The sequence below is a fragment of the Chiloscyllium plagiosum genome, unplaced genomic scaffold (assembly GCF_037043375.1).
Source record: "Chiloscyllium plagiosum isolate Xiang-an unplaced genomic scaffold, Cpla_swu_hap1 HiC_scaffold_29, whole genome shotgun sequence".
Taxonomy (NCBI): Eukaryota; Metazoa; Chordata; class Chondrichthyes; order Orectolobiformes; family Hemiscylliidae; genus Chiloscyllium; species Chiloscyllium plagiosum.
In genome coordinates, this window is record NW_028270167.1 from 7,442,724 (window position 1) to 7,470,149 (window position 27,426).

Below are 27,426 nucleotides of genomic sequence, written 5' to 3' on the forward strand. Positions count from 1 at the left end.
TAATTTTGTTTTCTCTTTCTACAGATGCTGCCAGACCTGCTGAGTTTCTCCGGCAGTTTCAGGTTTTGTGTACAATATTTCTTTCACAGGTGTTTATTGCAAACTTTTATCTTCCTTCTTGATGTGAATCCGTGACTAATCTATTCTACTACATTTTAGGTCTACAATACTTTACCAAAAAGCTTACCACGCAGATTTGTCTTGCCTTTGAATATCAACTCCAACACACCTATAAATCAGAACCTCAACACTTTGACATACAGCAATGCAGTTGTATTCAGAACGGCTGATGGAAAGGTATATTCACTGTCAGTTATCTTTGAGTGAGCCTATTCAGTATTATTCAAAACACTTTTTACTTTGGTCAGCGCATTTCATAACAAGACACAAATTTATATATACTTGTTAACAATGTGAAACATAGTCTTTAACTTCCTAATTTTGAAATGGTGTTACAATGGATGGACAATATAGAAATGAGAAAAATCACAAAATTACCTTTGCACTGATGAACCTGAAACCAATAAAAACTCTCGCAGTACTTGCTCAGTGAATTGTGAATAAAGCTAAACAAATCATTTTATTATGTTTCAGCTGTTTGATATTATCAACTAAAAAACTGAGATTTCTAAAGATTTTTCCATTTTATAATTTTGTTTGTAAGTTTTGAATTCTCAATGTTATTCTCATGGAAAGAAATTACTGAATTCGACTAAATTAGTAGCTTTACAAGTGAAAACCACAGACTGGTATAGGAGGTGAAAGTGCAGAGTCGGATTATCTGCTAGTTAGGGTTTAGGCCACATTATTGAGCAGTGTTATGCCATGTTAGACAGTACTATCTTTGTCTTGAGATTGCTTAAGGTGGACAATCTCATAAGGTCTACACCCTGAAACACTCTCTTTACAAATGTTGAATTACTTGAAGTACAGTTTGGACATGTATTTATTTGTTATCAGCCTCTTTGACATAAAATAATCTGTGGAAAATGGCAGTACCTTGTTTAATGGAGACATTTAAAAAATATAAGGCAAATATAATGTGCAATTTTTTTTCTTTGCTGTAGATTTGGTGTGAGTTTGAGGACCTCCATGACGACGATTTATTGGATGAAGGTGGAATGGAATTTCCGCAAATTAACTATGCAAAGTATAACATGAAGAAATACAAATTTTTGTATGGATGTGGAATAAACAATATCATGGTAGATTCTCTTATAAAGATGGATGTGGAAACAAAGAAATTTAAGGTATAAACCTTTGACTGGAATCTGTTTTTGTAATATGTGCTGCCTATTTTATTTTTTTGAAAGTGCCTTTGAAATGAACATGTGGAGTTGTATCTGGTCATTAGAAATATAATTCTGTATGGAAGATTTATGATAGTTGAGTAGATCATGAAAGAGGATTCGAGAGAGATGGTGACAGTTAAATGAAGTAAAGTGAAAGGAGATTTGGGTAGGACTTAAGTACCAGTATAGATTTATTGTTTTAAACAGCTGGTTTGTTTATTGTAAATCCAATGGAACTTTCTGCTTTCAACAATCATGAAAATATTGAATTAGAATCTCAAAGCATATCTTCAGAATTGTATTGAAACTTTACTCTTTCTATCAAGTCATTGTTTTCTAGTAGCACATTTTCTAGAGCAAAATCTTTCTCAATGCACACCGTTTTGTCTTTCCATCAAGAATTGTTCTTTTGCAAATATATTCTTTGTTGCTAGTTGCTTCTAAAAGTAGCTAATCTTTATTTTAAATTGTTTCCCTGAACTTAGCGAGCTCAGTTGAGGTACATCCCCCTGAACATAGATCCTCCTCAAAAGTTCATTCCTACCTCTTCCTGTTTTCAAATGTTCACCTCCTGTAGATTTCCATTTGAACCTCTGATCAGATCTTTACTTCACAACATAACAGCACCAATATAATCGATACCAAGATCATGGAGAGCATTCTTTGTAACTTTGTCTTTGATGTGGTTAGTGTTATGATCCCAAATTATGGCAGTACTGGACAGGTAATTTCTGAGAATGAAAGCTGGCTTAATAAGATTTTTTTTAAAATTTAGTTAATGTGGTCATCAGTCACTGAAACATAGTCACATGAGGCTACAGACTTTCTTTAGCAACAATAGTTTTTTAGACGAAAAGAAAACAACCAAGCTATCAAGACAGAGAACACAGTGAGCTAGATCTTTAAACAAACAGCAAAACAAAGTTTTAACCTGTTACTTGATATTATTCATACAAAGAGTCAAATGTGGAGAGATGACATCTTTATTTAACATCTTTAATTTCTACTTAATAGATTCTCTCCAGTTTTTGCCCTGTAAACTGTAGAGTTTTCTTATAAATACTCATAAATTGAGAGCTTAAACTTTCTCAGATTCAAATCAAACACTCCTGGTTTGCACAAACTAAATCTTTCTATTGAGGTAACAATGTTTCCCTGATGTGCTCGAAAAAGAAATCTCCTTATTAGGAGAGAAACTATACTCACTTCTGATCTCAATTGGGCCCCCTCTGAATTGCTGTAAAATCTTTTGATCTTAGGCATTCAAAATTTAAATGAATCCTTGTTCGTGCTGAGCTAAAAGCAAGCTAATTGTTTTAAGTGTTGAATCTTCAGATGCAAGCCTCCTTTGTATAAACATCTTATTCCATTGATTCTGCAGGGACGCCTCACATTCTGACACATACTGGGTGAGGACATTCTTCTCAAAGGACTGTCTGACCTAGGCTTTTTTTTAAAAACAACAAACCCTTCATTAGGATAACAAACACCATCCTGAAATCCAGACTTTAAATATGTAATCCATATACATAAAAATCACACATTTTAAATCACATTAAGAACAATCATTCTCTACCATCCAGCTGAATGTAATTGCTCTCAGTTGGGGCCATTGGTTCCTCATCAGTAGTCACCAGATAGCTCTGTTGATGGCTTCTTTTCTGATCATGATTGTCACCTTTAAAATTTACAGGCATCCACATTGTCACCTTCATTCCTTTATCCACTTCTCTGAACTTTTTTCAATCCCACCATTGTGTTAGTGCTCTCAAACCACTTATTTGGCATTCATTACTGGGTGAGCAATTGTGTTTTCTATTCAGATCTCTGAAACTCCCGCCATCCTCTCCAATACTAAAGCTCCTACTTGCATGTCACCTCAGTTCTTTCCTGAGCTCATCTGATGTGGGAATCCTCATCCATTTCATTGGCACTTTGAGATTTGACATTCCATCTTTACTCAGCGAGTCGTGAGTTCATGGAATGCCCTGCCAGTAGCAGTGGTGGACTCTCCCTCATTATGGGCATTTAAGCGGGCATTGGATAGGCATATGGAGGATAGTAGGCTAGTGTAGGTTAGGTGGGCTTGGATCGGCGCAACATCGAGGGCCGAAGGGCCTGTACTGCGCTGTATTCTTCTACGTTCTATGTTCTATGTTCTATGTTCCATCAGTTTCCTGACTGACCGTCCATTCAAATTTGAATTTGAATTGAATTTATTGTCACGTATACCAGGGCACAGTGAAAAGCTTTGTCTTGCAAGCAATACAGGCAGATCACAGCTTTGTCTTGCGAGCAATACAGGCAGATCACAGAATTAAGTCGCATAGATAGTAAATAATAGGTAAACAGCAGCAAAAACAAAAACACAGGAACGGGCAAATGTTAAGAGTTTGTGAGTCCATTCAGTATTCTAACAACAGTAGGTTAGAAACTGTTGTGAAACCTGTCAGTGCATGTGTTCAGGCTTCTGTACCTACTCCCCGATGGTAGAGGTTGTAGAAAAACATTGCCAGGTGGGATGGAGTTTTGAGAATGCTGGTGGTCTTTCCTTGACAGCAGGCCTGGTAGATGGATCCTATGGATGGGAGGTTGGCCTTTGTGATTGTCCGGGCCGAGTTCACCACTCTCTGTAACCGTCTCCATTCTTGAATGGTATAGTTACCATATCAGGTAGTGATACATCCAGACAGAATGCTCTTGATGGTGCAGCTATAAAATTTGGCAACGGTATTCGCCGTCATGCCAAATTTCCTCAGCTGCCTGAGGCAGAAGAGACGTTTTTGGGCCTTTGTAACCAGTGCGTCCACATTAAGAGTCCAAGAAAGCTTGTTGTGGATGACCACTCCCAGGAGCTTGACACGCTCCACTCATTCCACCTCTGTGCTGTTAATGTGAAGGGGGGCATGAGTAACATCCCACCGAAAGTCAATAATGAGTTCCTTCGTTTTGCTGGCATTGAGAGCTAGGTTGTTCTTAGTGCACCATTTTTCCAGGTCTTCCATCTTCCGTCTGTTCCGCCTGTTGCGTCGCCATCTGAGATTCAACTGACTATGTGTCATCAGTGAACTTGTAAATGGCATTAGTCTGGTATTTGGCGGCGCAGTTGTGGGTACACAGTGAGTATAGTCAAGGGCTGAGTACGCACCCCTGGGGAGCTCCAGTGTTGAGTGTTAGTGACGGTGAAATCTTGTCCCCAGTCTTCACTGATTGTAGCTTGTAGGTCAGGAAACTGAGGATCCAGTTACAGAGAGTGGGGCTTAGTCTGAGATCACTATGTTTAGTAATCAGGTAGGTAAAGACACTCCCCACCCCCACCCTCCTCTCATTTTTCTCTCCACCCTTCAGGCACTCTGCCTGTATTCCTGATGAAGGGCTTTTGCCTGAAACGTCGATTTTACTGCTCCTCAGATGCTGCCTGAACTGCTGTGCTTTTCCAGCACCACTAATCCAGAATCTGGTTTCCAGTATCTGCAGTCATTGTTTTTACCATGTTTAGTAATCAGTCTTGAAGGGATAATAGTGTTGAAGGTGGAACTGTAGTCAATGAGTAGGATTCTTATGTAGCTGTTCTTGGTGAGAAGATGTTCTAGGGAGGAGTGAAGAGCAAGTGATATGGCATCTAACATGGACCTGTTGGTCCGATAGACAAGTTAGAGTGGGTCAAGACTAGTGGGGAGGCTGGAGTTGATTAATGCTATGACCAGCCTTTCAAAGCACGTCATGACCACTGGGCGGTAGTCATGCTGCATGAGCCTTCTTAGGCACAGGGAGAGGTTGAAGATGTCCAAGAAGACCTCTGCCAGTTGATCTGCACGTGCTCTGAGTGCACAGCCTGGTTTTCCACCTGATCCCATTGCTTTCCTTGGATTCACATGAAGGAAAACTGATCTGACCTCTGTTGCAGTGACTGTTGGGATATGTTCGTCAGGACTTGTCGGAATAGGTGTTACCTCTCCACTGAAATTCTTCTGTAATTATCAGGTCATCCAAACCTCAGTGTATATTTTCCCACTGGTCCATCTCCTTGTGCTCACTGATCCACATTTTCTTACATTGGTGACTGTTGTTCTTACCCTGTGTAGTCAAAATCTAGAATTCCCTCTTCAAACCCTCTCTGCCACCATCTATTACTTTCAAGCTTGCCTTAATATGTATCTCTTTAGCCAAGTTTTTTCTATATTAAAGACATGATGTGGAGGAGCTGGTGTTGGACCGGGATGGACAAAGTTAAAAATCACACACTAGGTTATAGTTCAACAGGTTCATTTGGAAGCACTAGCTTTCGGAGCACTGCTCCTTCATAGCTACCTGATAAAGGTAGACAACCTAGTACAGGTAGACAACCCTTTATCCGAAATCCCAAAGTCAGAAAAGCTCCAAAATCTGAAGGTTATTTTTGTGAAGTTTTTATCTCATTAACAAGGCTGTTTGGTGTGCAAACAGTTAACCCAACTCCACACTCACTTGATGCGTGTCACTCAGATACAACATGGGTCTGTGTGGCCCAGCAATGGCAGGTCTTAATTCTGTCTCAGGGCCTGTTGTTCACAGTGAGTCTGCTGTTCGGTAAGATTTTTAAAAATTTCACAGTTGAACTGTCACTAATTCCGAATTTCGAAAAGTTTCTAATTCCAAAAGTCAGCTGGTCCTGAGTGCTTCAGATAAAGGATTGTGTGTCCGTACTCCCAAATAAACTTGTTGCACTATAACCCGGTGTTGTGTGATTTTTAACTATATTAAGACAGTGATTGTGCTTTGTAAGTAATGAATTGTCCTGAAGTTGTGAAATGTACTAAATAAATGTGTCCTTCTTTCCTTTCTTCCACTATTCAATATCTTTCCTTACATTTCTGTGAAGTTTGTACATCAAAAACACTGTATTACAGTAAAAAAAATGTTCTCTTTGCAGATGTGGAAAGAAAAAGGGTACTATCCATCAGAGCCAGTCTTTGTGCCATCTCCCGACAGTGCAGATGAGGATGATGGAATTATCTTATCTGTAGTTGTTTCGCCAAATCAGGTGATTTGAATTATCATTCTTAATTGGAAAAAAGTGTTGTTTTAAGTAACATAGGAACATCTAATTAAAATTAATACTGTTTAACCCCACTCCCTCCAAACAGTGCTGGAAAGAGTGAGAGAGAGAGAGAGAGAGAGAGAGAGAGAACAGCTATTTTCTATGTCTGGCTCCACAAAAGCGTCTGGCCACCTATTCTAATAATAAAATGCAATCTCCTGTGAGAGTGCACATTCTATTTTGCCTGAATTTCAGAAGTAGCAAAGCTAATATTCTTAATTGTAGGAAGGATGCTGTTTGCCCCAGAGTAGCCAGGCAAGCGAAAAAAGAATTTTGGTTTTCAGGTATTTAAATGATAATGGAAGGTTATGTCTAGGGACAAGTTTTCATGCGACCAAGCTGAACTTAATTTTTGCTCAGCCAATGAATTTTTTTATTTTAGCTAGGAAAGGGCACTGAGAGATATGGAAGAATCGAATTGAAATAATGATTAATCTGGATGTAATTGGATGAAGGAACAGGAGCAAAATGACGAATGGTCCACCCCTGTTCTTATGAAATATTCAATCTTCTCAATGGAACGGACAAAATTGACCAAGGTAAAAATGTCAAGATTAGTATGGTGCTGGAAAAGCACAGCAGGTCAGGCAGTATCCAGGAATTTCCTGTTGAAGGGCTTTTGCCCGATTTTCCTGCTCCTTGGGTGCTGCCTGACCTGCTGTGCTTTTCCAGTACCACTCTAATCTTGACTCTAATCTCCAGCATCTGCAGTACTCACCTCTGCCAAGGTAAAAATGTCACAATGCAAAAGGATCATGTACCAGGGAGTACAGTTTCAAAACTAGCATTACCAGTTTCTCAAATCAGAGGTTGAGTTTTCTTTGTGGGATATGGGGGTGGGGGATTGCTGGCTGGGCTAGCACTTTATTGCCCGTCTCTAGTTGCCCCTTGAGAAGGTGGTGGTGAGCTGTCTTCTTGAACAGCTGCAGTCCACGTGCCATGGATTGACCCACAATGCTATTAGGGAGGGAATTCCAGGATTTTTACCCAGCGACAGTGAAGGAACGGTGATATATTTCCAAGTCAGGATGGTGCGTGGCTTGGAGGGGAACCTGATGGTGTTTCCATGTATCTGCTGCCCTGGAACTTCTAGATGGAGGTGGTTGAAGGTTTGGAAGATGCTGTCTGAAGATATTGGAACTTTGACAGAAACCTGGGTTATATAGTCCGTCTGGGTATTCGTCAATTTTCGCCTAAACCACTTACATTTCAAAAATGTTTGAAATATGTCAAACAGCTTACTGGCTTTGAACAATATTCAACACCTTACACAAAACCTGAAAATGTGCATAAAGGCTTTTGTTTATATTAAGAAATGGTATAACACCTGAGGCCCCTAAACAACATCAGTCACAAGAACCCAGTCTGCAGGTTATACTGATGGCTGTGGCCTAATGATTAACCACCAAAAAAAATTCATCTTGTGTTTTTTTTTCAGCCATCACATGGAGCCCAGAGGGGGTGAAATTATACTCCTGGCCTTACATCCCACAGAGTTGCCACGCTGACACCCCTCTGGTTCACCTACCTGAGGCCCTTTATCGATGAGATAGCTAACCCAATTTAGGCCACATCGAGTCATCAAAATGCCTGTCTGTCTCCAATTCATATCTGAAGATTTCCAGAACTATGCCCATTTCATTTGGTTCTAGCTCCCAGTGTATTGTTAACCCTGTACTGAAAACAACAAATGCTGCGATCACAACGGGTCAGAAAGAATCCTTGGAGAGACAGCAAGTTAACGTTTCAAGTCCAGATGACTCTTCATCAGAGCTGAAGTGAACTGTGGAGAGGACAGCATTTATGCTAAAGTTTGAGAGGGGGTGTGAGGGTAGTGGGTGTGGGTGCTGAGGGAGAAAAGATGTTGATAGCTCAGATTAAGTGATCGGAATGGGTACATTTTCATTGCCCTCTATTTCACTGTTTCTGGCATTCTCACATTCCAATCAAGTGGTCTACTCCTGTTCCTATTTTCAATGCTTCTATGAATAAAATCATGGGAATGATTCACAACTTATATAATTTCAGGTCATTAAAATTAATGGACAGGAAATTGTTGTTGTGTAATCAAGCTCAGTGCTAGGAATGCAAAATAGTGAAAGGATTAAGGATTGTAAATAATGATCTCTCAGGAATGTTTCTTTTTAAGTTACTAAAAGATAGAAAGGTAAATTAGGATATCAGGGAAGGTTAATGTGTCTGCTATAGCCCTTCATCAAAGCTACCTGAAGGAAAATGTTTTATATATGAGTAAAAATGATTGGATTTCATTATTGGTGATTTCCTCTCTGATTGCCACTAAAAATGTTGTTGTTTTTCAGAACAAGAGCAGCTTGCTGCTTATCCTTGATGCCAGGACCTTCACTGAAATAGGAAGAGCAGAAGTGGCTGTCCGTATACCATCTGGATTTCATGGTGTTTTTGCAGCAAAGTAGACCTTCCACAAATTGTACAACTGGGTCCCAGCACCTCAAACTCCAAAAACATTTAAATGCATGCTTTTGTTATAAAGTGATCTTAACATTGAATAAACAGTAATGATTAATTCACAAATTTAGTGCAATAGATCTCACTTAGTAACAACCCAGTAAGCTCAAGTTATGCTAAATAGCCAAAGCATTATAGCTTTCTGTAAATTAAGGCCTTAAAATCACATTTAATGTTCAGTTTTAACTATTTTTGACTTCCTATTGCTGATGCACGGGTGTGATGTTTAAAAAAATGTTTGCTGTTAGAACGCTGCTTTTCAAAAGAGGCAAAAAAAATTATCTTTCTCAGAAAACTGATAAAACCATCAGTTACTCTCAATGGCCAATCTCTGTAATAGAGAATAAGTTACCCATGATCATGGTCCATCAGTGAGTCAATCTATGGAATGCACCTCCTAGATAAATGGTGGAAGGGCTCAGTATTAATATTATCAGAACTAAATTAAGCTGATTTCTTTCACAAGTAATATTTTGTATTCCATTCTGTGAGATGGGGTATGTGGTAAATGTAACATTCTTGGCATAAACAGATGACTTTGGAGCAATGTTTCTGAAGCTTACAACCACTCAGACATTTCTTGTCTCATTTCACGGTCTGTTTTAGACTAATTGATAGCCATTGATTATGTGGTCAGTCATAATATCATTCATAAAATCAGAATGGAAGAGGCCCTTTGGCCCATTGAATCTGTATCACCAAAAATACACTACTGTTTATACCAGTCCCACTTTTCTGCCTTAGTCCTATAGTTTTGAATGTAATGACACTAAGTGTTCATCCACTACTTTTTTAATGTTGTGAGGTTTCCCACCTCAACTACCCTCCCATGCAGTACATTCCTGACCCCGCCACCTACTGGGTGAAAAACATTTTCCTCAAATCCCATGTAAACCTCCTATTCTATTCTATTCATTTTAAAATCGTGAGGGAAAAGGGTAGACCAGATCTAAAATTTGAAGTTCTAAATTGGAGAAAGGCCAATTTTGACGGTATTAGGCAAGAACTTTCGAAAACTGATTGGAGGCAGATGTTGGCAGGTAAAGGGACGGCTGGAAAATGGGAAGCCTTCAGAAAGGAGATAACAAGAATCCAGAGAAAGTATATTCCTGTCAGGGTGAAAGGGAAGGCTGGGAGGTATAGGGAATGCTGGATGACTAAAGAAATTGAGGGTCTAGGAATATGGAGAATAGACTCCATAATTAAAGCAAGTTGAATGAGGAGTAAACTAGGAAGTTCTTCTATATTACTAAGGGTGATAAAGGATTAGAATGTCTTTCTGTAAGTGGTAGTTGATGCTAGGTCTGTTGTTAATTAAAAAATCTGAGCTTGTTCAGCTTTTGCTAACATTCTTAGGGTGAATCGGGAATGATAGGTATATGGAGTTAGGTTGCAGATTAGCCACGGTTTAATTGAATGGTGTAACATGGCTTCCTTTTGTTTCTGCATTTCAGAAATCCCCCCCAGCTAGCTCAGTTTATAACTGCACATCCCAGTATTGAACTGAACCAGACAGAAACATTTCCATTATTCTGTTTGTCAAATCTGTTGATATAAACAGCAAGAGGAACTATACCATAAAGTAAAAAAGAAAAATTTCTGCATGTCTGTAAACCTAATCATTTTCTTGTGACGTCTGGTGAAAATTTGAATATGGATGCAATTCAGGGAGTCAGAGGAAATGCATTTTTTTATCTAACTCATGATGTACCTGAACTGTTTGTATTTGGAACTGACATCAGTAAGCATTCATTTTCCAGAGTTAATGCACTTTGCATACACAAAATTTAAAAATTCCAATGTGCTAAAGCTTTAATATATTCATTAAAAATGTTTGTGAAGAAACAAATGAATTTTTACAGAACTATAATTTCTTTTCAAATATTTTCACTGAATGCCACTACTACTTTGCACATGTATACAAATATCTTGTTTGCGTATTAATGTTAATATGTAATGGATTAATTTTACCACTGAATATAAAATAAAAACACAAAACTTATTAAAATATTGTATTAAACTAAAGTGTTGTTGATTTTAGCAAGGTGTTAATGTGCAAATGATTGGGATTTGAATTGATAATCTTGTGGGATTATTGCTGGACTATTAAGAGACCTAGATAATGTTCTGGAGACTTGAGTTCAAACCCTGCCATGGAGGATTGTGGAACTTGAATTCAGTAAAAAAAAAAGAAATCTGGAAGTGAGTGTCTAATGATGACTATGGAACCATTGGCAATTGTCTGAACATCCACAGGTTCACTAATGATTTTAGGGAAGGAAACCTGCCCTCCTTATCTGGCTACATGTGACTCCAGACCCATAACAATGTAGTTGACTCCTAACTGCCATTTGGGCAATTAGTGTTGGTAAATAAATGCTGATTCAGCCAGTAATGCCACAGCATCTAAATGAAAATAAAAGTATGGTTTAAAATTGGCTGTCTGCTAAACTGCAACATGGCTACACTTCAGAAGTATGGGCGGCACGGTGGTGCAGTGGTTAGCACTGCTGCCTCACAGCGTCAGAGACCCGGGTTCAATTCCCGCCTCAGGCGACTGACCGTGTGGAGTTTGCACATTCTCGTGTCTGTGTGGGTTTCCTCCGGGTGCTCCGATTTCCTCCTATAGTCCAAAAAAAGTTTGCAGGTTAGGTGAATTGGCTATGCTAAATTGCCCGTAGTGTTAGGTGAAGGGGTAAATGTAGGGGAATGCGTCTGGGTGGTTTGCGGGTCGGTGTGGACTTGTTGGGTCGAAGAGCCTGTTTCCACACTGTAACTAATCTATTAAAAATTGATTACAGAGCATCTAAATTGAGCTTCTTTGAAGACAGGGAAATATATTAATTGGAGTAACTACGACAGCTTCATTGTAGCTTTATAGGATGAACAAGATTTAATTTGCTTATTCCCTGTCTCTGGGCTGTGGATGCTTTAAGCTTAAATGCATGGAAGGTAGGTAAAAAGTCAGAGTTAGACTAAATGAAAACTGGTAGTGCTGTGATGAAAACACAGTGGAACTGTTGGGACCAACACTGTTTATCTCCATAAGAAATAAATAGCAATAAACAACGGAGGAGGATGTTTGATTAGATTAGACTAGATTCCCTACAGTGCAGAAACAGGCCCTTCGGCCCAACAAGTCCACACAGACCCTCCAAAGAGTAACCCACCCAGACCCATTCCCATCTGACTAGTGCACCTAACACTATGGGCAATTTAGCATGGCCAATCCACCTGACCTTGTGGGGAAGGGGATCAAAATTGACTTGTTGGAAAGGTAGCGATGAGTTAGAAATGCATATTTATTTGCTTGCAAGTTCAGGGGATTATGAAATTCACCCAGTTGCAAATTTAGATAATTCTTTAGTTGATTTCTGCCATTTGCTCTTGTAGTGATTGGAGTAAGGGCCAGGAGGATCTCATTGACTATGAGAGCCTTGATTGAGGTTGTTAACCTGGGCTCAATCAGGGATCTAATAGTCAATGAGCCCTCATTTTAATCACTACAGCTTTGCACAGACAACATGTTATCTGCAGCCTCCTAGTATTTTTTTTAAGAACTTGCTGGATTTGTAAATTGAATTTTCATTAATCCTTGCCACAGGCAGTTAAATTTGGTCATTAATAGTGCAAGCACCTCTTAAACAATGTGACACTTGATAATATAGTGTTAATTGACCTCGATTCTACAGATAAACAGGAAAGCTCATAAATGGAATGCTGAATCAGTTTATTGTATTAAGATTAAAGTATGATGATTTCATTTGGGTAGCCATGCCTTTTCCCTGTTTAATGTGGAATAGTCTACCTGCTCAGATAACATGAACTAGCACAGAACTGCTAGACAGTGCTGTTTACAGAAATAGATTTATGGACTCCTGGAGTAAAACCATGAAAGTATTTTGAGACTATTTCTAAATGTCTTTGTTTTTATTTTCCTCTTCTCAACTAAGCTGAACACGAGGTTTTGTACTAAGGTTTCTGATGCATCAGTTGATTTTTAATTTCAACATTCTTTATTGACATTCTTTCTACTTGTGTTGATTTGAAGAATAAGAGGTGTGGTGATAGAGAAATAGTAAGTAGTTCAGAAAACATGAGGTATGGTCTTGTCCCATCTACAGTACCCAGTGCCAGTTCTTTATACGAAATAATTCCGTGTTCTTTATGTCTGAATGATTGACAGCTCTTCAGGTGAAAGGTCAAGCAGTTGGCCTATCTGTCTTGCCTGTCAACGTTGCTTTTAAGCTGACTGTGAAATGACTTGTGTGGCTCGCTTTCCAGGGTTCACCAGCTGCCAAACGGAAATGTGTTCAACCTTTTAAAACAACAATATGCATTTATGTATCACCTTTTCACAACTTCATAATGTTACATTTTATAGCCAATGACGTGTACACGGTGGTGACTGTGTAGTCAATGCTGGAAACAAGGCAATCCTAAACAACACTGAGATAAAGCATAGAGGCCAATGAAACTGCTTTTGTGATGTTGAGTGATAAATATTGGCCAAGGCACCAGGGACTACTCTCCTCATCTCCTTTGAAATGATGCTATGAGTATTTTCTGTCGCCCTTTAGGAAAGCAAGTCGGTCTAAGTTTTAACGTTAGGGACTGCCAACCACACAGCAATTCCTCAATAATGTCTTCAAGCATCAGCCCGGATTTTTGTGCTTAGGTCCCTGGAGTGGGACTTGATCCTGTAACCTTTTAATTCAGTAGCAAGAGTGCTATCCACGGAGCCAGAGATGACATTACTTTGTTTTGCTGTTCAATTAATTTCTAATTTAAACATTAGTATGGAGAATTATGAACACAAACTCACTAATATAGCAGTCTATTTAACAGTAATAACATAATGCCGCTGAAACATACTATTTTTACACATCCAATAGTTCTGATAATAAACAAGATCAGTGAGTCTGTAGCGTGCATGTCCATAGATCCTTGAAGGCACTGGCAGATACATTGATTAAAATACATATATGAGATATTTGTTTGTATTCGTCAAGGCATTGAATGTAAGAGTGAGGAGGTTATGATGGAGCAATATATAATGTTAGTTAGGCCACAGTTGGAGTTCTGGTCTCCTCACTATAGGAAGGATGGGATTTTTCAGGAAAGGGTACAGAAGAGATTCAGTAAGATGTTGCCTGGTTGGAGCAACTTAGCTCTGAGGAGAGTCTAGATGGGCTGGGTTTGTTTTTCCTTAGAGCAGAGAAAGTTGAAGGGAAATCTGAGATGTACAAAGCTATTACTCTGGCAGAGACAGTGGTGAAGACGACTCGAGTGGTGGAATTGTCTACTCCTGATCCTAATTCTTATTTTCTTATGCTATAACATTGTTCCCTTAGTAGAGGGATCAATAATGAGGGTGGTTAAGTTTTAAGCTAAGGAGCAAGAGTTTTTGAGAAAATGTGTTTTCACCAGGAGAGTGGTGGGTGTCTGGAACTTACTGATTAAAATGCAGGTAGAGTTGGGAGCCCAGAAGACTTTGAAGAAGTATTTAGATGAACATTAGAAATGCCATAGAATAAAAAGCTAGGGGCCAAGTGCTGGAGAATAGGATGAGAATACTTAGATGTTTGACCAACATGGACTCAGTAGGCCAAAGGGCCTTTTGCCACGCTGTAAGAACTCTATGATTACACTGTATGCACAATCTCTTCCATGAATTAATTACCCTTTAACAGAATGTTTATTGGATACTTTTAAAATTTATATCAGTCAGTTAAAACTTACCTGAGTGCACATTTTAATTCTTTGTATCAAATATTGCACAAGCAACAAGAAAATTATAATTCCAATGAAGATAGCAACACGATTTATCATAATCCATAGGAAAATATATGTCCTATCACTCTCTGGAGAATCTGTGCCTAAAGAAAGAAAGGTTAAGTGACAGAATTAATGGATAAATATCTTTTTCATTTAGTATCTCCCACATATTGCTGTTCCGGATCTGAACTCCAGCCATTTATGGAGAATGGAGTGTGATTTATCTCAAACAATGACGAGACGAGTTGGACCGAAGAGTCTGTTTCTATGCTGTACATCTCTATGACTCTATGAGTAGGTCATCTTTACGTTAAGGACATAGGTTAAGAAGAAAGACACATTCCATTTATATCAACAGCATTGGATAATTGCCAAATTGTCCACATTTTTTTCAAGTGGACTGGGTAATTTTCTCCACTCCACTAAAAGGCAGCATTTGCTTTCAATTTAAATTTGTCATAAACTATTTGTATATGATTTAACTGATAATCTTTAACATCCATGAGTAAACATTAGGTTATTGGGTGAAGATTTTGGCCAGTATTGAGATATATAATACTGAGACGATCCTATGCTCAGTCCTGAAAATGTTTTCCAACACCCTTCTGCGTTTCTTCCTTTCCTCATTTAAGAAACTCCTTAAAATGAACCAGTTTGATTAAACTTTCAGTTACCTGCCGAATACATCTCCTAAAGCGATTTTAATCAAAATTGTTTGACAATGCTCCTGTGGATTGATTTAGCCATTTGACAATATTGACGTTTTTGGATAAAACTAAGTGCTATGTTGGATGAGTTTGGTGGTTCTGTGTTACAAAGGTCATTAAGAGACTGTGTTCCACAGAGTCAGAGAGTCACTGAGTCATACAGCACAGGTCCTTCAGTCCAACTCATCCAATCTGATCAGGATTCCCAAACTTAACTAGTCCCATTTGCCTGCATTTAATCCATATTCCTCTAAACCTTTCCTATTCATATACCTGCCCAAAGTCTTTTAAATGTTGTAATTGTACCTGCATCTAACCATTCCTCTAGCAGTTCATTCCATATATGAACCACTCTGTGTGAAAAAATTGCCCTTCAGATCCCTTTTAAATCTTTCTCTTCTCATCTTAAAATTGTCCCCTCTGGTTTTGAACTCCCCCACCTTAGGGAAAAGATTTTTGCTATTCACATTATCTATTCCCCTCATGATTTTATAAACATCTATAAGATCACCATGCAACCTCCTACGCTCCAATGAAAAAAAATCCCAGCTTAGCAGAGCTCTCTGTATAACTCAAACTCTCCAGTCCCAGTATCATTCTTGTCAATCTTTTCTGCACTCTCTCCAATATCCTTCCTATAGCAGGGACAAGAACTATACAAAGTGCTCCAAAAGTGGCCTCACCAATGTCCTGTACATCCTCAACATGATATTTCAACTCCTAGACTCAATTGTCTGAGCAATGAAGGCAACTGTGCCAAACACCTTCTTAAACACCCTGGCTACCTGTGATGCAATGAACTATGTACCTGAACCCCTAGGTAACTCTTTTTGGCAACACTCCCCGCAGCCCTATCATTAACTGTGTAAGACCTGCTCAGATAGAATCAGTCAGGGTTTCTATTCTGATTGTCAACCAATAACTCAAGCAAAAAGATACAATGGTGAGGCTATTTGATATGTTGGGTTCGGCATTGACTGCAATCCTGCTAAGGCTGAATCTCAGAATCAAAAATAGTTACAGTGCAGCAAGAAGTCACTGAGTCTGCACAAGTTCTATTACCGAGTGCCCATACCTGTCTTTCCCCCATACCTGTACCTACACACCATTACTATCAAATAATCATTGAATACTATCTCAGATGTGTCAATTGAGCTTGCTTCCACCATATCTTCAGACAGTGTATTCTGTACCCAAACAACTTTCTCATATCAGCCTTGCTTTGTTTGCACATCATTTTAAATCTATGTCCTCTCATTCTTATTCCTTTTTTGGTGGACACAACCTCTCCCGATCTATTCTGTCCAGCCCACTAATGGCTTGAAAACCTCCATTAACTTCTCATCCTTCTTCACTCCAATGAGAAGAATCCCAGTTTCTCCCATCTATGACTGAAGCTTCTCATTCCTGGAATCATTCTTATAAATATATGGTTGAGTAGCCACAAATTCAACATAAATTGAAAAACACATCATACCTTTTCCAGTAATTGGGTTGACCTTTGTTGTTGGTTGAGCAAGATTTGGATAATCTTAAAATGAAAAGAAATATTTAAAGACATCTTCAATTTCTCAGAGATTCACACCAATCATGCTAGAAGTTACTCTAAGAGATTCTTACCAAAATTTAACACATCATACCGTTTTCAGTCATTGGGTTGACTTTTGTTGTTGGTTGAGCAAGATTTGGATAATCTTAAAATGAAATGAAATAGTTAAAGACTCTTCAATTTCTCAGAGATTCACACCAGTCGTGCTATAAGTTATTCTAATAGATTCCTACCAAAATTTTTACAGAATTGTTTTCCCTCAGAAAAATTGTTCAAAAGCAGCTTGGCAACCAGAAAATGTTCGATTATTTGTGATTTCAGATTGTCAGTCCTGAGACTGTACTCTGTTTCATGATCAGTGTCACCTACATATTCCTGTTCAGGATGTGAACACCTAGCTGTGTACAGAGAGTGCAGATTGCTTTATCTCAGAGAGTGAATGTCCACAAGGAATAGGTCTCCTCTCTCCTTAAGGATGCCAGGGCTGCCCATGACTGAAGCAGAATAAAATAGCTGACATAAAATGTCAGTTGATGTAAAATGGCTAAGAAAAGTATTTTAGCTGAAACAGTTAGTTCCATAGTCTGATGTTTGAAATTAAACTATAAACTAGGCAAATTGTAGCCTTCACAGAAGGAGTACATCCGAGGTAACAAAATTAAAGTAACACACAAAGAGTCTTGTGAGTTGTATACAGTGGACTATTTTAAATCAAAAGTAGATATAGCGACTTGCATTGAGAGATTTTGATAAAGTGCATCCTTGAGAAATGTTGATAGAGGCCTCCATATCAGGCTTGTCCAAAGTCAAGTATTGGTCATGGGATAGAAGGGAAGGGTCTAAACCACATCAATTAAGGCCTCAAGGTAATTGTAGTCACAGGTTGTACGTCAAAAAGGAGTTTTAACGATACAGGTATAAAGGGATTTAACAATGGTACCTAGGGGCAGACCAAGAGCCAGAAGGCGGGTAGCCATCCTCAGCGCTGTCACCCCGGGCAGGTACCGGGGCGGGCTGCCCCAGAGGTGGTCGAAAGGTGCTGAGGGTGGTTAGTGAAGCCGGAAGGTGGGTAGGCCGTCCTGACTGCTGTCACCCTGGGCGGGTACCGGGGCGGGCTGTCCTAGAGGTGGTCGAAAGGTGTGTCAGGGCGGACCGAGAACTGGAAGGGGCATGGGGTGGACCGAGAACCGGAAGGTGGGTAGGGGCGGGCTGCCTTAGAGTGGTCGGAAGGTGGGAGGGGCGGGGGCTTGCTGGGTCTGTATTGTCTGCACTTTTGTATGTAACGGTATTGTCTAATGTACAAATGTCATTGTCACTGTCTTGTCATATGTGGAACTGGGATTTGAGGTTTGTCCTCCTCTCCCTGTAAAATGGTTGAACGGTAGGGTTCGGGGCCTAGCTTTGCTGCTCCTCTCCCTTGTAAAATTGCTGTCTCTTATGTACAGCTGTAAATGTTTTTTTGTAAACTGTTTGTTTGTAATTTGTCTAATAAAATATAAATAAACAGGAAAAAAAAAATAAAAAAAATAAATAAAGGGATTTAACTGCATTCCCATGGATATTCAGTCTGAAATAGACTGGAGCCCCCTTGGGATTGGCAGGGGAGGACTGAATAACTAATGCAGGAGCTAAAGCCTGGAATATGATTGGATAAAACATATTGTGAAGGCCCAAGAAGGAGTGATATCAGAGTTTGGTAAACATCATGGGAACATATAGAACTGTCCATTAACTGATTGCACAGTCACATGATTAACCGAGTTGGATGTGTGTGTAATCAATTAATAATACGATTGATTTGTAACAACCAAAGCTGGGTTAAAACAAAGGTATAAGTTGTTCAGTGAAGAAGCTGCTGGAATCCCAGAAATTTGCTTCCCACTGGTGTAAATTGATAAAACCCTTTAACAATGAAGTGCACCTGGGTCTCAAGTAATTCATTGAGTTATTCTTCCCCAATAAGGACAGAGATTAAAAAGGAAGTTGCATTACACTTACATCAATGGCATTTCTGTTAATTGCTGAATTGTCCATGTTATTTTCATTCTGACTAAGTCACATTGTAATTGTCTTACATTTTATTCAAAGTCAACATGCTTCTAGCTTAATTTTATGACAGTAATCACATTTGTAAGCAGGGACCTTTTAATATTCATGAGTAAACAGGGCAACTTTTAGTCAGTATCAGTAATGAAAGGAAAATCTTAAAGTGCTGGAGAAATTCAACAGGTCTGGCAGCATCTATGGGGAGAGAGAAACCAATTCAACATTTCGAGGCCAGTATGACTTCTTCAGAATGTAAGAACAGGCATTTTTATGTTGTTGTGAGGGGTATCGGGGGTAGGGAGTGAGGAGTGAGTGAAGCAGATGAAGAGGTTCAGAGCAAAAGATGAAATGAGTAGTAAAGGAGTGATAGAGATGTGAAATGGGTGAGAATGATAGGTGTGAAAAGGAGAAAACTGATCCACTCTGCTAAGAGCCAAGCCAACAAGACAGCTTTGGGGGACATGGGTGGGTGTAGTGGTCATGCTCTGAAGTTGTTGAACTCAATGTTGAGTCCTAGCTCCTGTAAACTACCAATAGTGGAGAAAGAAAGAGGTTTTGTTCCCTCAGCTTGTGTTGTCCTTCATTGGAACAGAAATGTTAGCATGAGAGTAAAACACCTTATTGAAATTTGGGGCATGGTGGCTCAGTGGTTAGCACTATTGCCTCACCGCACCAGGGACCCGGGTTGAATTCCAGCCTCGGGCGACTGTGTGTTTGGAGTTTATACATTCTCCCCGTGTCTGCGTGGGTTTCCTCCGGGTGCTCCAGTTTCCTCCCACAGATCAAAGATGTGCAGGTTAGGTGAATTGGCCATGCTAAATTGCCCATAGTGTTCATGGATGTGCAAGTTAGGTGCATTATTCAGGGGTAAATATAGGCTATGGGAATGGGTCCGGGTGGAGGGTTGGTGTGGATTTATTGGGCCGAAGGGTCTGTTTCCACACTATAGGGGTTCTATTAAAAATGGCAAGGGAATGGAAGGTCAGAGTGAAGATGTTCCCCAAGGCAGTCACCCAGCCTATGTTTGGTCTCACCAAAGAAAAGAGACCACACAGTGAGCAGGGACCCAGGTTCAATTCCACCCTCGAGTGACCATCTGTGTCAAGTTGACACATTCTCCTGGTGTCTGTGTGGGTTTCCTCCCACAGTTCAAAGACATGCAGGTTAGGTAGTTTGGCAATGGTAAATGTGGAGGGAGTGGGATGCTCTTCAGAGGGTTGGTACAGACATGATGGGCTAAATGGCTTCTATTTGCACTGCAGGATTCTATCATTGTCCATCTTACAGAGAGGAAGAGTGGTCAAATTCAGTTGCATAGCTCTTGTATGCTTTCTAGTGGTTAGTTTTAGAACAGCACAATCGAAGGCAAAGCAACTTCAAATCTCAATAACACCAAAAAATGCACTACAGAATACTTTTTGAAAAATAAAGGAATGTTTATCCTTTCTTATGAACTGCAGAAGCAAACCCTACACCAGTGTAGAAAATCTGTGAGAGATCAATGTGTGAAAGAGCTTTCAAAGAACCAAGAATTTGTAAAGGGAGAAAACGGTTTAGCTCATTGTCTAAATCTTATCTGATGGAAATGAGAGTACTCATCACAAATATTTCATTAATGATAATAATAATATCAAATTGTTTATGGAAATGGGTCTAATTATACAGGAAATACTCAAACCAGTATTCATTATCACTGGGAATATAGGATATATGAGCAACACACTTCAATATGAGCCAAGTTCTACCTTCACATCATGCTGTAAAATTTGCCATAACCAATATATGAAGACCTACCTTGTACGGTCAAATTACAAGCCGTTTGATAGATCTGACCTTCCACCTTCACTTTACAGTTGTAGATTCCACTGTCATTCACAGCCAATGCCATAAAATGCAGTGAAGCATCTCCCTCGGTGCCATTGCTGGAAAGAAAGGCGATTCTCTGCTGCCAACCATCAGTCACGTAAACCCTTCCACCTGAGAGTGTTAAGATCTCTATAATGGATTGTACTCCTCCTTTAGTTGATAGAAACATAGGAGAAGGGGCAGGCTATTCGGCCCATTGAGCCTCCTCTGCCATTCAGTATGATTATGGCTGATCATCCTACTCAGACCCCATTCCCACTTTTGCCCCATTCCCTTTAATCCCTTCTGCCCTAAGGATGATATCTACCTCCTCCTGAAAACTTTCAATAGTTTAGCCTCAACTGCTTTCTGTGGCAGAGAATTCCACAGGCTCCCCACTCTTTGGACAAAGATATTTCTCCTCATTTCAGTCCTAAATGGCCTAACCTTTATCCTTTAACACAGACTCCTAGTTGTGGATTGCCAGTCATTAGAAACATGCTTCCTGTGTTTACCCTGTCTATCCAGTTAGAATTTTATTGGTTTTGATGTGACTCTCCTCTCGTTCTTCTAAACACAAGGGAATATAGAGTCCTGCCATTCCAGGAATCAGTCTGGTAAACCTTTGCACTCCCTCTGTAGCCAGAATATTCTTCCTCAGATAAGGAGATCAAAACTGTACACAATACTCCAAGTATGGTCTCACCAAGACTCTGTACAGTTGCAGCAAGGCATCCCTGCTCCTATACTGGAATTCTCTCTCTTTGAAAGCCAATATACCATTTGTCTTTTTCACCCCCTGCTGCACACGCATGTTAATTTTAGTGACTGGTCTATAAGGACACCCAGGTCTCATTTCACCCTCCCCTTTCCCCAATCTGTTGCCATTCTGATAATAATCTGCCTTCTGTTTTTGCCACCAAAGTAGATAATCTTACATTTATCCACATGACACTCTATCTACCATGTGTTTACCCTCTCATTCAATGTGTCCAAATCATACTGAAGGATCTCTGCATCTTCCTCACAGTTCACCCAGCTTTGCGTCGTCTGCAAACTTGGAAATACTACATTTAGTTCCATCATCTAAATCAAACATATTGTGAATAGCTGGTGTACATCCTTGTGATATTCCATTACTGACTTTCTGCCACTTGGTAAAAGACCCATTTATTCCTATTTCTACTCTTTGTTCCTGGCTGCTAAACAGTTCTCTGACTATATCAGAAGACTAACTCCAAAACCATGTGCTTTAATTTTACACTCAAATCTCATATTTGGAACCTTATCCTAAGGCTTCTGAAAATCATGCCAGAGGTAAGTTTGCACAAATCTGTAAGTCAACACATTTGCAGAATAATAGTATCTTACAGACATTTGATGTTAACTGTGGTAACATTGCAACAACATATATCTTTGCAGAGTCAAATATCAAGTAATTTAGACAGTGTGATGCTATGGAAAGTGGAATCCAAACCTGGCTGTACCACAGATTGGAAGATCACTGTGAACATCCATGTATTAGATTAATGAGTATTGCCAAACAAATGCAGGCGACCTGACTGGAGGCATTTCCCTCCTGCAAATGGTTATGTTTGTCTTTTTTTTCCTGAACTGACTTCTGGAAATTTACTTTTCTTTCACTCTTAGTTTGTATCTCTATTTTGTTTTTACGTCTGGTCATTTCTGTCTGATTCATTCTCTGTTCTCCCGGGTGTAGACATCATTTGGGTAAATTGCTACCAGATTTATCCCCTTCCAATAGTGAAAGCTTTTGGTTTCTGTTCTCTGCTGTATCTGTGATGGCATGAACAGCATTCAGAGTTCAGTGTGAGCTCATATCTCATACGTTTTGATAGTCACAAAAAAATCAATGTGCCACTTGTTCTGATCTGAACTTAGGTAATCAAAAAAAAAAGAATTATGCTGGAAAATAGATACTGTTACATTTTCTTTTAGTCAGTCTCTAGTTACAAGCCAATCAATTTCTATTTTTTAACCATCCTATTTGATCCATTCAAATCTCCATCTCTGATCACCCATGTCGGAGTAATAACTTTGATCTGATCTTGGGTAATATGTACATGACAGAGTGAGATTATCTCCCATTTTGTGCTACACTGTTCTGTGGTTGCAACTGTTATGTATGGTAGTGTATGAACTATATATAAAACCTTATCTAACAGCATTCATGTCAAATTAGCAGTTGATTAACAACGTCAAAGAAGCTGAAACTTGAGAGCAGCTCTGACATATGAAAACAATTCACATGGGCTTTGCACATTAAGTTATAGCTGCACACAAAATTACTTAACTGGTGTTACAAAGAAAAACACAGGCACACAAATTGCTAAAGAGGAAACACAGGTATTGATGGCACACATTGTTGGTGCATTTTGTTCTATCCCAGTTTATGGACCAGGCCAGACCCCCTCAAAGCATTTCAAGAAGATAGCCCACACCCTAACTTTGTCAGTTGTTTTAAGCAGGTGTTAAACGGATATTCCAGGAGGGATGCAGTTGGTCAAACCATGTAGTTTTAGTCAAAACAGAATTTAGTTACAAGATTTCTGAATGAAACACAAACAAAAGAGAATAATTTAGCGTATTTGAAAACCCAACAGATTATCCCAATTTAATGATGCTGTTCCAAATAATTGCCCTAAACACTCCTTGGCGCAAAAGGTAAAATCCAACACAGGGTCTTACAGGAGAGATGTCAGAGACTGAGGAGGATCAGCTGGGACCTGCTTCTTTCGGTCCAGCAGCTTTTACAACTGCCTGACTGCTTTCAGTGAATAGCCAGACCAAACCAAACCAGGGAAGAGCTGAGCTGGGAGAACTGGCCACTCCCCTTTCATTGCACAAGTGTTTATTTTAAACTTGAAAGCCTTTTTCTGAGGCAATATCTGATAGTTATAATCAAATTGGCCGTAAAACCCACCCGAGCTTTTTGGAACCTGTGTCTTTTATGACTTCCTGAAAAAAAATCAAGGACAACATAATCTTATTAAAGGAGCAGCATCGCTACACCAGACATAGCATTTCTTTTGGTAAACCAGATAATCGGACGACTCTAGATTACAGTCTAACAGGTTTATTTGGAAGTACGATCTTTCGGAGTGCTGCTCCTCCATCCAGCCCAGTCCAACACTGGCACCTCCACATCACAGATAATTGGAAGCACTGTTTCACTTTCTCCTTTTTTGTTACCTCTGAATCATAATTTCCAGCTTCTACTCTTGCCTGCTTATCTGAATTACTAAATATCCTTTTTCTGACTCTCAGTTCTTATGTATTTACACTTTCCTCACCATTTCCTATTCCTCTCTGTTGCATGGTCTGCCTATTTGCCCCTCTATATGCCATCCTTTTCATATTTTCATTATCGTTAACATCTACTTTTCCTCTCACTGGCACTGGTTTGGTAGCCTAATGGTCTGGCATGGCAATCTCTCATCCCCGTGTGGTGGTCTGTCAGGGACCCAGTGTGGCGGTCTCTCTGGGGCCCAGTGTGGCGGTCTCTCAGTGGCCCAGTGTGGTGGTCTCTCAGTGGCCCAGTGTAGTGGTCTCTCAGTGGCCTAGTGTGGTGGTCTCTTAGCGGCCCAGTGTGGCGTTCTCTCAGCAGCCCAATATGGCAGTCTCTCAGTGGCCCAGTTTGGTGGTCTTTTCATAGTACATGGCAGTCTTTCAGACTGGCGTGGTGGTCTTTCAGTGGCCTAGCATGGCCTCAGCATGGTCTTCTAGTTTCAAAGTGATTCCAGAGTGGTCTCCTGGCCACAAGAACCTCTAGGTGAAACTTGGCATTGCCTGAAGTCAAGGCCTGGTGTGGATTGGAGGTTCAGTGCCAGCGTGAACTGGATTGGAAGGACCATTGTTCTGAACTTCTTATTTCTCTATTTTTTACCTTATTCTGACAATCTGCAATGTTGGAATTCTTATTTCTTAATTTTTCTGTTTTTGTTCCCTAAGAATTTGTACCGAAGAATCTATACATATGTACATTTGAACCTAAGATGGCACTATAAATGGTGGCTTGTAGACTTTTCATTGTACTTATTTGAGTACATGTGACAAGAAAACTAATTAAATTAAATTCAATTCAATTCCCTTCCTCTTCCAGTGCTAGTGACCCCCTTTTACAGCTGTCAATTTCCTGTGCTCTCTTGCTGCCATCCTTTCTCTATCATTGGCATCCAGTTCTTCCCATCTGCCCATTGCCCATACCACCAGCCCACTCCTCCACACTAACTCCACATCAACCACAAACCATGCTCCATAAATCCATCTTTAATATGAATGGCTAATGTACCTCAACCCTCTCAGTTCTGACTGAGCCTCTATATGGTGTAAGGAGGAAATCCTCTCATTGCAGAGGTTTCTGGTTCGAGTGCACTGTTTGCCACACCCAAGGACCTCTCATGACTCAGGTTTGGATGACTAAGTCGTCAGGCAGTGAGCGAAGGTGGATTCTCAGTAATATGGTAACATTGCTAGGTTAATAAACAACAAAACCAGCTGCATTCCAATAGCATTTTTAATTGCTCCATGGTTCTTCACATGGGCATAATCAGACAGAAATTGAAAACAAGCCAAAGAAGGAGATTTTAAATGAAAAAATGACTGGTCAAAGAGAGAGACAGTGTCTCAAAAGACAAGAGAATAGCAGAGAGGTGGAGGGATATGTGAGGCATCAATCTCAGTGATTATGTTAGACAGTTGAAGCTCTGTCACTAGTGGTCTGGAGAAGTGAGTAATGGACAGACGTGAGGAAGCTTGAGGAAGGGGACAGAAACATTCACCACTTCTCCAGTTCTCAGTGAGTGCATTTGGTAAGACCTCCCAGCCCTAACACCTGGTGTTTTCTCTATGACTCGAAGAATTGCCTCGGAGGAGGCAAAATATGTCACTGCTATTCTTTGCCTAGCTTTAGTCACCATTATTTTATTGGCTTAGATTTTGGGCAGGCATCCAACACCTGGAGACATTCTAAAAACTGACTCCATGTCAGAACTATGCCTTGTTCTCTTGTTACTTTGTTCAGATACAAATGTCTTCGTTTGTGAGGAGATACGCACAGTGCCTGATTTTAAGGTGTGAGTACCTCCAGGAGATGGGAACTGCCTGATGGTGTTAACAGCAAAGACGGATATGGTGGCCATGTTGGGGGTTTGCTGTGCTGTGCTGAAGACAGTGGGCAGCTCGCAAAAGGTCAAGGAAAATAAAGGCAGTGCAAAGTGTACATGGACGGCATGTCAAGGGACAATGCTGGGAATAACTTGGAGGAAGTTGACCTCTCACATTTCATTCAAACACCAATGGAAGCAAACTTCCTTTTGCTCCAATGTGATCCAAAAAATCTGTACTCCAGATGGTTCAGAATTGACTATAAATGAATTTGAAATTACTTTGACAAATATCCCAACAAGCTCCTTAAGGAACTAAAAAGGCCATTAGTTGGCAGCATGTAGTTTCCCTGCTTCCTCCCCCAACTGCTCTCACTCTAACCATTATTGGCAAGTGTTTATTGCGATGTAGTGATAGTGTCCATACCTCTGAAACAGGAGGCCTGGGTTGAAGTTCCTCTTGTTCCAGAGGTGTCATACCATATTTGAACAGGCTAATTAAAAATCCTTGACATTCCTTGAATGCCATGACCTCTGGCATCAACATTGTGCCTACGCCGGGTTTCCAATGCCCTTTGAAAGTCCAGCCCTTTCTCCACTTTCAGGATGTTTTCATTTACCAATTTATCCGACTCATTCCTGTTTGTACTTCTGAGTGCCCACTCGATGTCCAAGTAGCCATTCCGATGTGATCTTGGGGCGTATTTGCACGGCAGGGTAACACTATCTCCAGCTCGACTCTGAATGGGATTACACATTCCTGTTTCAGCTACTGCAACACATAGTAAATAAATACATAAATAAATAAGTAGACAAATAGATCAATAAGTATTACATTTATCAGAACAATCACACAATGGGTATTGCAGTGTGTTATATCACACCTGCACAGTGTGGACACATTTGGCATATATTCACGCTAATGTCAAAGTCAATTAATGGGTTCAAAAGGTCTGACAACTCAATGAAATGAAAACACTTTTAAAAATCACTCATGGGACATGGGTGTCATTGACCAGGCTAGCATTTATTCCCCAACTCAAATTGCTCAGAGGGTTGTTAATCATGAACTGCATTGTTGGGGGTCTGGAGTCACATATAGGACCATGTCAGATTTCCTTCCCTAAAGAACATTAGCAAACTAGATGGGTTCTTACTTTAATATATATGCCTACTCAAGTTTTTTTTAGTGAAATTAATTTCCAACATTTGACATGGTGGGATTTGAACCCAGGTCCCCAGAACAGTAACAAAAACAGAAATTGCTGAAAAAGCTCAGCAGGTCCGGCAGCATCTGCGAAGAGAAATCAAAGTGAATGTTTTGCATCGAGTGACCCTTCCTCCGAACAGATTTGCAGCATCCGGAGTTCTTTTGGCTTCCCTAGAAGATTAACCTGGGTTTCTAGATTACTAGATCACTACTATCTCTCCTTCAATTGTGGATCAGTTAGCTCAGTTGGCAGGATGGCTGGTCCCTGTTGCAGAGTGACACCAACAGTCTGGGTTCAATTTCTGT

The 27,426-nt window shown here is 39.9% G+C and overlaps 1 protein-coding gene and 1 long non-coding RNA gene across 5 annotated transcripts in view; one reads left to right on the plus strand and one right to left on the minus strand.

The window, feature by feature from the left end:
- bco2b (beta-carotene oxygenase 2b) overlaps positions 1-10,861 on the plus strand; it is a 71,997-nt gene extending 61,136 nt beyond the window's left edge. For all 4 annotated transcript variants that reach the window (XM_087976348.1, XM_043676528.2, XM_087976347.1 and 1 more), the window contains 4 exons: positions 160-297; positions 1,068-1,250; positions 6,205-6,315; positions 8,694-10,861. In XM_087976348.1, coding sequence (XP_087832474.1) covers positions 160-297; positions 1,068-1,250; positions 6,205-6,315; positions 8,694-8,807 — 546 coding nt within the window. In that variant the 3' untranslated portion in view covers positions 8,808-10,861. The remainder of the gene's footprint in view (positions 1-159; positions 298-1,067; positions 1,251-6,204; positions 6,316-8,693) is intronic.
- A 1,415-nt stretch (positions 10,862-12,276) lies between these two features.
- LOC122540542 (uncharacterized) lies at positions 12,277-26,638 on the minus strand. Its single transcript, XR_015752038.1, has 5 exons — positions 26,338-26,638; positions 16,965-17,038; positions 16,822-16,875; positions 14,602-14,738; positions 12,277-13,177 (listed from the first exon to the last, which is right to left on the minus strand). It is a non-coding gene; the product is annotated as an uncharacterized LOC122540542 (long non-coding RNA).
- Positions 26,639-27,426: the final 788 nt, after the last annotated feature.